The following is an 11,274-nucleotide window of genomic DNA, read 5'->3' as shown; positions in this document are numbered from 1 at the left end:
CCGCCCTCACCTGGAGTACTACGGACAGCTCCAGGAGCCAAGATGGACCAACAGCAACAATCTGGAGAATCCAGGGCAGGACAGCCAGGATGGTGAAGAATCTGGTTCAATGAACTGGGGTTAGATTGGAAAAGACTGGTAGACAGAATAGTTGTTTTCAAGAATTTAAAGGGTTTTCATGGAGAAAAGGAATTAGAATTTTTTCTGATCGACCCCAGAAAGCAAAACTAGTGGCAAAGGGAACAAGAAGGGTAAGGCTTGATATTGGGGAAAACTTCCTAATAATGTCCAAGATGGAACACACAATCTCTCTCTGTCTCTCTGTTTCTCTGTCTCTCTCTTTAGGTTTCTGCAAGGCAAACAGGGTTAAGTGGCTTGCCCAAGGCCACACAGCTAGGTAATTATTAAGTGTCTGAGACCGGATTTGAACCCAGGTACTCCTGACTCCAGGGCTGGTGCTTTATCCACTACGCCACCTAGCTGCCCCTCGAACACAAAATCTCTAAAGGTGCTGGACCCTCTTTTAAAATGTTGGATCACATTGAACTAGATGATCACCAGTTCCCTTTCATCATATTTACTTTTTAAATTCTACTTCTACTTCCATAGAAATCAAAATTAGGACAGAGTTAAGGACTGGACCTGTGATTTTATTGGTATAGACAACTTCCAGATGAGGAGATCCCCCCCCTACCAATTCCAACTGGCACCATCTCTACAACTTGGGAGCTGCCTAAGAGAAACTGGTGGCCCAAGAGGATACAGCACTGGACCTGGAGGCATGAAGACCTGAGTTCAAATGCATCCTCAGAGACTGCATGACCCTGGGCAAGTCAGTTTTTCTCATCTGTAAAATGTGAATAATAACTGTACCATTTTCCCAGAATTGTTACAAGGAATAAATGCTCCATAAAACTTAGCACATGTTTACATATAAGTACCATAAAAATGTTAGCTATTATTACGGTGCTGAGATTGATTGTCATGCCCATGATCACACAGTAAAGTGTTTCAGTAGCAGGACTTGAACCCAGGTTTTTCTGGCTTTCAAGAACCAGGTTGCCTAAAATGCTCAGTGAAAATTACTATTTTAATATTTTTTAGTGGAAAAGAGTAAAAGACTTGGAATTAGAAGACTGGAGTTCCAACAAAGTCCCACTATTTATTATCTCCCTTACCCCTGAGCAAGTTACTATCACTCTAGGCTTCAAATAATGGAATTAGACTCAGTAAGTTAATAAACAAGCATTTATTAATCTTCAGGCTCTGTGTGATACAAAGACAAAAATGAAACAGTCCCTGCCCTCAAGAAGCTTCCATTCTACCAAAGAAAACAACATGGACCCATATAATATGTAAAATATACACAAAGTAAATTAAGAGGGTGGGAGAAAGCATGAATGGCTGTTGGGGTGACACCTGGGTTCATAGGAAGGGAGACAGGCAGCCCAGAGACATGAGGTGGGAGAAGCTGAGCAAAGGCAGCCTGGAGGCCAAAGATCACATGGGAGAAGCAGCAAGACCAGTGTGGTTGGACCCCAGAGGAGTCACAGACAGTCAAAGAGAAATTATAAAGATCTTTAAATGCCAGAGACAAATCTGCATTTGATCCTGAGCAATAGGGAGTTAAATCCCATGGAAACCAACCAAATAAATTAATTTCTAAGTGCCAGGCAGTGTTCTGCCTATTACAAAAGCATTTGTTGAATTCAGTTTCTGCAAATTAAGTAACTTTTTTTAAAGCACTTGCTGATCCTGCAAAACAGACCACTGGAAGCTTCCTCCCAATTCTCTAAGTCTGAGGGAGTCAACTTTTCTTGCATCTGAATGTTACCCATCAGGGCTCCATTCTCTAGAAAGGTACTTTTCAATTTTCAATCCAGTTTCAATACTTAGCTTTGCTGGGGGCCCCTATGTGAGGCCTGCCTCTGAACAATAGGGAAGGAATGGATCGACCAGACCATTCCATCTCACACCTCCTAAGAAGTGGCCGTCAGATGGTAACAGCTCGATTCCCCATTGAGCTTATTTGTATTCTGGATCAATAAGCCTGCTGTAAAGGACTCCATACCCCATTAAGTCTCCCCTGATCCTTCTAGTCCTCATGAACACCTGCTGAAGTCAAGCACATGTTAAGATGTATAACTAGGTCTAAATATAAATTAGTGGCAGAAAGGCAAAGACAGTCTTAGTTCAGCTGTGCTAAAGTATTTTGTCCAAGAAGGAAGGGGTCCTAGGAATATACAACTTATTTTTACAAGTACAAGGTAGTCCTACCATCCTTCTAAAGCCAATGGAAAACTGGGTCACTGAGCTTTACAGATAAAGTCAAGAAACTAAGGCTAGATGCTGTTTATTCCTAAAAATAACAGGGAAGTGTGTTTTTTTTTAAATGAAGGTCTCCACCAAAAAAAAAAAAGTCGCAAATAGAAAGGTTGTGAGCTAAAGAATGGGAAATTCCTGAATAACAGATTATTCTGATTTTAATCCTTCATCTGACACTAACTGGAGACTATAAATTGCAGGTGCCTGTGGGCACTGGTAAAAGATATTTCCTCATCCTGGGTTCCCTTTACCCATGAAATCAAAGGTCCAGTGCCAATCTCAGTTTTAATGCAAATTGAGAAATTTTAATCCAAAAAGTGCCCACTTACAAGTTCCACCCTCCCATACACACATATACTCCAAAATAGTGATAAAGTTAAAGACTAGAGCAAGGTATTCTGATTATGAAGAAAAGACACTAATTCTGAAAGGAGGGTGTTTTTGAATGGAGGTGAGGAGTGATAATTCCACTGTCAAATCTCCAGTCGTCCCAATCCATATCTGGTCACTGCACCCAGATGGAGAAAGTGAGGTCGGTGACCTCCCTCATTTAAATTTAATTCACTTACATGTCACAGCATCACCTTCCTGATGTCTTGGTCCTCGTTGAGAAGGAAGGATAAACAACTGTCAACCTCTTCTTCTATGGGATTCTCAGTTAGATGGGTCTCTTTGTTAAACCAGAGAGGTGAAGAGAAAAAAAATACATGTGGCTTTTTCTTCCTTGCAGACAGGTGGGGGATTATGAAGGCAAATGTTCTAAATATATACATTGTCAGAAACAGCCAATGTATCAGTTATTTTAACTAGATTTTTGTTGTTATATAGAATTATTCAATTTCAGAAGGATGAGAGTGAATCTCTTTCTGAAGTGGAAATCTCTCTGGTATGCTAAAACGACTGGGATGTAAAAAACAAAAAAGTTACCAAGATACAACTTATTTAAAAAAATTTTTCTTAAAAAACTAGAGCATTGTGTTCATCATTTGGGCATCATAAAAGATCATTAAATAAATCAGAATTTCAAACATACCCCTTTTATAGAATGCAGATTTCTTTTTTTTTTTAGGTTTTTACAAGGCAAATGGGGGTAAAGTGACTTGTCCAAGGCCACGCAGCTAGGTAATTATCAAGTGTCTGAGGCCGGATTTGAACCCAGGTACTCCTGACTCCAGGGCTGGTGCTCTATCCACTGCACCACCTAGCCACCCCTTGGAATTCAGATTTCTTGACAAAAATCATATAGTAGTGAATTCTATAAAGGCCATTTAATTCTTTTCATCCTAATTACTTTTTCCATACAGCAGTAAAAAAAAAAAAGAAAAAACCATTGCACCAGAATTCAAGGACTAGAACAAGATACAGCAGCTAGCAGGAATATCACACACACACACACACACACACACACACACACACACACACATCCCTTCCCCTTTTTATCACCTCCTGCCCCACAAAGTCAAGAACCAAAAAATACTCAAGTCACATAAAACTCAAAACAATGTGGAAAAAAAATACTGAGATCATCACTCTGTCTAACAGAGATAGACAGTACTTATGCTCTTTGGATGTTTAACTTAAATGGCCATAATTACATAGAAAATGTGCACTATATGTCATGACAATTTTTCCTTAATTTAGCTTTTAAAGAATGATGAACGGATGTGTCCTGAATCACCAAAAATTGCAGCAGTCTTGTTAACCATCCTTGAGAAACCATCACTCCAGTAAATCTACTATCCTTTGGATCCAGGTTTCAGGCTTGCAAATACTTTGGGGTTTTTAAGAGCATGTGATAGTTCATTGAGGAAGGAGAGGAAATGGGAATCTTTCTCTGATTTCTTAGACTCAAAAATGACAACAATGGTAAAGTGAGGCTCCGGGCGGGTCAGGAAGTAGGTACTCTGGACTTTGTCATCGTAGAAGTGGACAATTTTCTCCAAGGTGTTTAGGTCTGAGGTCCGATCAGTCATGATCATGATGACATTGGGCCAGTGCATGACAGGCCTGTCACTGGGCAGGGACACCACTGCCGGGTACTGATCCACTCCCTTGGGGGCCTCTCGGTAGGAATGAGGGTGGTGGTAGCCATGCCCCTGGAAGCTCTCAGATCCTCTGTTGTCAAAGATTAAAGAGACATTGGCAGCATCATACTTCCTGATAAAGCTAGAGATCTTCCCAAAAAGGTCAGGATTGGCTTTTGCGGTCAGAGCCTTCATTTCTGAAGCTGTTGTTTGGCGGCTCAGGGCTTCATGAAAATAAAAGCTAAACTTGGCAAGGAGCATGTTCTTGAGTTTCATCAACCAAAGGAAGAGATGTGGAGGTTGAACGGTCTTCTGAGACTGGCCCCCGAATAGATGCTTCTTAGTCTCTCTCTGCTTTTCAAAAATCTGACCCCATGTCTGCAGTTTGGTGTGGGCGCTGTGTAAGTTGACCAGGGATGGGAGGAACTTCCACTCAGAGATCTGAGCCTGGGACTTTAAGAGATGGGCTAGGACATCTACTTCCAGCTGGAAACTGCTCTCTAAGGGGCTGAGAATTGGGTGGTGAAATCTAGAGAGAAGAAAAAATATTTAAAAGAAATGGGTAGAAGTGTTATTCAATGTAGATTTTACTGCCAAAATAATAATACACTGGTCATTTAAATGCTATAACAGTAGGATCAAGGAGTGGGGGAAATGGAAGAACTCTAAGCCAAGTCAAAGTCATTCTGAACACATCTCAATTTCTTATGTCAATTTTTAATTAAGAAATATCTGCATATATTTTTAATTTTTCCAATGAAATATTCAGTTACATTGATTCTTTTTTTGTTTTTAATTATCCTTAAAAATTATAATATTATTATATAATAGGAGGGAGAAGAGAGGACTATGTGGGAATATTATAATTGGGGAAAGCAAATGACATCAATAAAATCTTTCAACAACTTTATTTCATGGCTATACCAATTAAGACTTTCTAGAACAGTTCTCCTGTATTTACAGAATGTAATAACAAAAGTTAGCACTTTATATCTCATTTGATCCTCACAACAGCCCTGTAAGATAAAGTACTCTCACCATCCCCATTTTACAAATGAGGAAACCAGTGCTGATGGAGGTTAAGTGTCTCACCCAGAGTAAGTGCCTAAGGCAGGATCTATTCTCAGGGCATCCTGATGTCAAGTTTATCCACTGAGATGTTTAAAACAAAAGTAGACAACATAATTAATATAGAATTTTTAATTATCTTCATTATTGTTTCTTCTCCAACTGTCTTTGTGTAAATATTGAACTGTTCTTAATAAGGTTCATATTTATTCATATTTATAATTAGGGAGCACTCTTCCCACAACAATTCTGTGATAAGTAGTGCTCAGACACTGGCTGAGCCTTCCCTCATCCCTCTTGGCTCACTAAGGGAAATGGAATATTCCTTGCTCCCCACTGCCACATGCAGATTCTCCCTCCATCATACAGTAATTCCTCCTCCTTTCTCCTGCCAGCAACATGTTTACAAACTTTCAGAACACTCACTCCCCTTCCTTCTCTAATAAGAACATGCCTGGCTCATAAGTTTTCTCTCTTCCTCAATCCCTGTCCTCATCCAAATGGTTTCCACATAAATATTAACTCTCTCTCAAATATCCCATTCAGTTTCTCAACACTTTCCATGATATATTCCTAACACTAACTTGGCCACACACAAGATCATGCCCTTGATCTTGCCCTTCACCCACAATGTTGGAGAATTCTGAACTCGCCCCATCTGACCATGCTCTATTGGTTTTTCACCTGTCCTGCCTTCCCTACTTTCTATCCTTACTGTGACTCCAACCCTGCAACCCTTCAGTAATCCCTTAAGCTGTTTCCTCTGCATTAGCCATTCTCCTCTGGTCCCCATCTTCACTCCTTGGTGAATCACTTCAACTTGACGCAGTCCTCTTCTCTTGAATCTATAGCCCTCTCATCATTTCACTGATTAGCATAAGCTTTGAATCACTCCTGTCATTTGTTGCCTTCACTCCTACACCTGTGCTGTTGAATGGAGGAGAAAACCACACAACCATTCTAAGTGGGTTCCCTCCATACTCCGCTGGACCCTCCCTGCTGCAATCCTCCTATACCTCCCCTATCAACTTACTCTCCCACTCTCCACAGCACTTCCAAATTTTTCATTCCTCCTCAAGCCTCCCATGGCTATCCCTCCTCTATTCTCTTAGCTGAGAGCCTGGCCTCATATTTTACAGAAAAAATTGAGGCCATTCACCATGGGCTCCCTTCTCCCTTCTTTCCCATCTCCTATCACTCAGGTGCTTTTCTGTCACAATTTGCTCCTTCACCTGCTCTCACAAGATGAAGTGGCCTTACTCCTTACTCAAACAATCCCATTCCCTCCCAACTCCTCCAAAAGATTTCCCCTTTTGTCTTTTCCACTCTCTCCCTCTCTACTGGCTCATTCTGTCCCTACAAAAATACCCATGTCTCCCCAACCCTCCAAAAACCCTCACTTGATTTTTCCATCCCCATAATCATCCTTTATCTCTTCTGCCTTTTGTAGCTAAATTCCTCAAAAAAGGCCATCTATAACAGGTGCCTCCACTTTCCTCCCATTCTCTTCTTAAACCCTTACCATCCAACTTCTGACCTTATTCCACCAAATCTGCTCTCTCCAAAGTTACCAATGATCATTTTGTTACTAAATCTAATTACCTTTCTTTGCTTTTATTCACCTTGATCTTTCTGTCGATCACCCTCTTCATTGATACTGTTCTCTCCAGGTTTTCAAGACATTACTTTTTTCTGGTTCTCCTATTTATCTGGCAGCACTTTCAGTGATCTTCCAGATCACACTAACTGAAGGTGTCCCTCGTGGTTCTCTTCTGGGATCCTTTTCTCGTCTCCCTCTGAACTGCTCCCCTTAGTGACTTCATCTTTTTCAATGACCCCCCTTACAGAACTATCTCAATTTGTCCTGGTATGCTGATTTTTTTGAAGCAACATGAGAGATTTTGCATTTTTCCTTCTCACATTTCCCCTTGCTCACTTCTAACGTGTTAAAATGTTTTGGAAGCCCAATCCTGTAAGCCTGTGTATCAGCTATTCCTGTGTATCACTTAAATATATCTGACCTCCATCAAATCAATAATAAAAGGCCGGCCAGAACAGAATCAAGGACAGGCCCTAAGGACAATACTTATCTTGGAGTTCTATTAAAGCTAGAGACAATAAGATCCAAATAAAAATATTTATTAAGCTATTACTATGTGCTAGAGACTGTGCTAAGCCCCAAGAATAAGAAAAGTGGAAAAAAATAGTTCCTGATCTCAAAAAGCTAACAGTCTCATGGGGGAAGACAACATACAAACAAATCTATACAAAGCAGCTCCCTATGGAACAAGTTGGAAGGCACTAGAATTAAGGAGCTGGGAAGGTTTCTTGTAGAAGGTAGGACTTGGGTGAGGACTTGAAGGAAGCCAGGAGTTATAGTGGAAAAGGGAGAACATTTTAGGTGTTGAAAGTCAACGAACATATCTGTGGCTGAGAGATGAGGGTCTTGTTCATAGGCCAGAGCTGTTGGCGTGAAGAGCACCATACAGTGGTTGGGGGCTAGATCATGGGGGCTTCTGAATACCAACCAGAGAACACTATAATTTCTCCTGAAGGTAAGGGGGGAGGGATAGAAGTGTGTGTGACATGGTCAGACAGATCCTTGAATGGGGGCTTCTGAATACCAACCAGAGAACACTGTAATTTCTCCTGAAGTTGTAAAGGGGAGGAGGGATAGAAGTATGTGTGACATGGTCAGACTGATCCTTGACTGCATGGCAAATGGACTGGAATGGAGAGAGATTTGAGGCAGGCCAACCCACCAGCAGGCTGCTGTAATAAATGATGCTGTAAGGGGGACAAGGGCACAAGGGTTGAGACCAGTGTCAAAGGAGAGGAGGGGGCATAGTCAAGAAATGTTGTAAGGACAAAAATCAAGAGGCCAGGCAAAAACTTGGATGTGGGGGCTGAAAGATAAGGAGGACTCCAGGATGATTCCTGAGTTGTGAGCCTGGAAAAAGGAACATGGCATTGCTCTCTGCAGCAAAAAGGAAGGGGGCAGGGAAGGGTTTAGGGGAAAGCTAATGAGTTCCATATACTGAGTTCTGAATATCTACTTGACATCCAGTTTGAGATGTCTCAAAGGCAGCTGGAGGTATGAGAATGGAGATCAGTAGAGATACTGGACAGGACAGGTAGATCTGAGAATCATCAGCATAGAGACAGTCATTAAATCCATGAGAACACCAAAGGAAGTCGTAGAGCCATAGAAGAAAAAGAGGGTCCAGGAACAGAACCTTTCCCTCTGACTTCTGAAATGGCAGCCAAAGAGATCTTAGGCCACATAAATAAGGAGGTGATTGGTGCTACCCAACTGCCCTGGTCAGACCACAGCTGGAATCTTGTTGTCTTAAATAACTCAAACCTTAAAACACTATCTCCAAAACTGTTTAAGCCATAAAACCCTCTGGGAAAGATTCACAAAGTCTATATAGGGTTAAAATGGAGAGAGGGAGCAGTTGGAGAGAGAAATTCTGAAACTGAGTATATTAAGCTTATTTTGGAATATTTTCACATACAGGAGGCATTTGATTCACACATTTCATATTTAATATTTTTGATGATAAAAATGTTTGCTAACATCAAAACACACCCCAGCATGATATTCCAGAATTCTGTGGGGCCTTGTTGGACTCCACCAACAACAACAAAAAAAATCCCTTTTATAACATACTCAACAAGTGATCGATCATCCAGCTTCAACTAAAAGACTTTCAGTACCAGAAAGCTAACTCAACCCAAGCCATTCCAATTTTGATTAGAAGCTACAAATAGTCTTCTCACTACTGCTTCTCATTCATAGGATCTCAGAGGGAGCTAAGAGGAACCTCAGAGACTAACCCCCTCATTTTATAAATGAGGAAACTGTGACTAATCCAAGGTTACAGAGACAGTATCAGAGACAGGATCTGATTCCAGAACCAGAATGATCAGCCAAGAACAACTCAAAAATCCTGGAAGACAGCCATGTCTTCCCTAAATCTTGTCTCCTTCCAAGCTAAATATCACTAATTTCTTCAACAAATGCTCATGTTCCACATCCTGTTTTGTCTCAAGACATTGTCCCCAAATAGAGCGCACTACTACAAGAAGGGTATGATGAGGAGAGTGCTCAGAGAGACCAAGCCCTAGCCGTATTCCTCTGTATTCCTCTTACTGCAGTCAAAAGATCACATTGAATTTTTGTGACTGCAATATCAGAAGGTTGCTGTCCATAAACCTCCCAAACCTGGTTCAAATCAATTGCTAGAGAGAAGCAGAGAGGCGGCACAGTGGATAGGGCCTGGAGTCAGGAAGGTCCAAGTTCTAATTTGACTTCAGGCACTTGCTAGCTGTGTAGCCCTGTGAAAATCCCTTAACTTCTGTCTGCCTCAATTTCCTCAGTTCTAAAATAGAACTAATAATAGAACCTCCCTCCCAGGGTTTTTCTGAGGAGCAAATCACATATTTTGTGGATCCTTTGTTATCTAATTAGTTAGAAGTGGCAGGGAAAATAGGAACATGGCCAGATAACTGTTGAAATTGCTTAGTCATTAAAATTAAATTAAAAATTTTTTAAAAATTCTGCAACAAATAACTCATTAGTTTTCCTATCTCTTTCCCTTTTTTCTCATTTTCAATGTTGTCCTTAAAAGACTATGAATTCACTGTACAAACCCTGAAAAAAGAATTTTGGATTAGCTATTCCCCAGACACATGGAACATGTTTCAATGTTCAACATTTACTAGGATTTAGTGACAAAGTTATATTTCATCCTTAAAAGTAGCTAAAAAATTCATGTTAATGTTGGCCTGCTAAGGCTTGAGATTAGCAGTACACTGCATCATTTTCTCACTTCCATGTTCTTTTTCATGTTAGCTTTTCATGTTTCACTTCAGAGCAGGATTTGTTAAAGTGCTATAATGCAAAAAATATACATTTTAGTCATGGTAGAGATCTTGAAAGGGTCTGAAAATCGTATAAATTGAGAGCTTTGTGATGAGAAGAACTATTCTAATTATTTGTAACTATTTCTAAGAAGAAAAAGTGAGTTCTTACAACATTCTCATGAGCGGATCCCCATGGTCTGAGAAACCTACTTCCTAAACAGCTGCACAGTTTGAAATCCTTAGAAAAATGGCCTGCCTCTCAATTTAAATCTGCTGTATCAGCATGAGACCTTCTGGGGAGCTGAAGCCAGAGCATTCCCAAAGTTCTTCTTCTAGAGCACCAGTCTGGGAGCCAGAGAACCTAGGAACTCTTCTCCACTCCTCACTCCCTGGATGATCCTGCACAAATCAGTGAATCTCTTTGGCCCTATTTCTCTTCTGTAAATTAAGAGGCTAGATTAGAAGACCTGTAAGATCAGCTTTCTAAATCTGTAAACCCATGTAAAAACATAATATTTTTTATCTTGATTTAGAGTAAAAAGAACACTTAATTAGAGCCAAGAGGTCCAAGTTCCTAAGTTTGGCTATTAACTCACTGTGAGATTTTAACTAACCCTGAACCTCAATTTCCTCATCTCTTCTATGAGGGAGTTGGACCAAATCGGGGGTTCATAGTCCTTTTTTGTGTCTTAGATCCCTTTGGCAGTAAGTTGAAAGCTTATGGAGCACTTCTCAGAATTATGTTTTTCAATAATTGAAGGAAAAGCTAAATTTCAAAAGTTGGTGAAAAATAAAGATGCCTTCTTTTTTGCTACATTCAAGTTCACAAACTTCCTGAAAATGATTCATGGATCCCTCCCTGGGAGCAGATATGCTGTTAAGTGCAAACTGTTGTTTATATAAGGTTTGCTAAGTGCTTGCAAATATTATTTCATTTGATCCTCACAATAACCCTGAGAGTTGGTGTGAACAATGGCCTCATTTTACT

At 40.4% G+C, this 11,274-nt stretch overlaps 1 protein-coding gene across 1 annotated transcript; it reads right to left on the bottom strand.

Moving 5' to 3' along the window:
- Nucleotides 1-911: 911 nt before the first annotated feature.
- On the bottom strand, nt 912-4,898 carry KICS2 (KICSTOR subunit 2; the record flags this gene model as incomplete). Its single annotated transcript, XM_074221056.1, has 1 exon — nt 912-4,898. A coding segment is annotated over one exon (837 nt), but the record flags the coding sequence as incomplete, so codon positions are not given.
- Nucleotides 4,899-11,274: the final 6,376 nt, after the last annotated feature.

Source organism: Macrotis lagotis, chromosome 2 (genome assembly GCF_037893015.1).
Source record: "Macrotis lagotis isolate mMagLag1 chromosome 2, bilby.v1.9.chrom.fasta, whole genome shotgun sequence".
Classification (NCBI taxonomy): domain Eukaryota; kingdom Metazoa; phylum Chordata; class Mammalia; order Peramelemorphia; family Peramelidae; genus Macrotis; species Macrotis lagotis.
The sequence above is the reverse complement of the archived record's forward strand: the minus strand, read 5'-3'. Positions and strand labels throughout refer to the sequence as shown.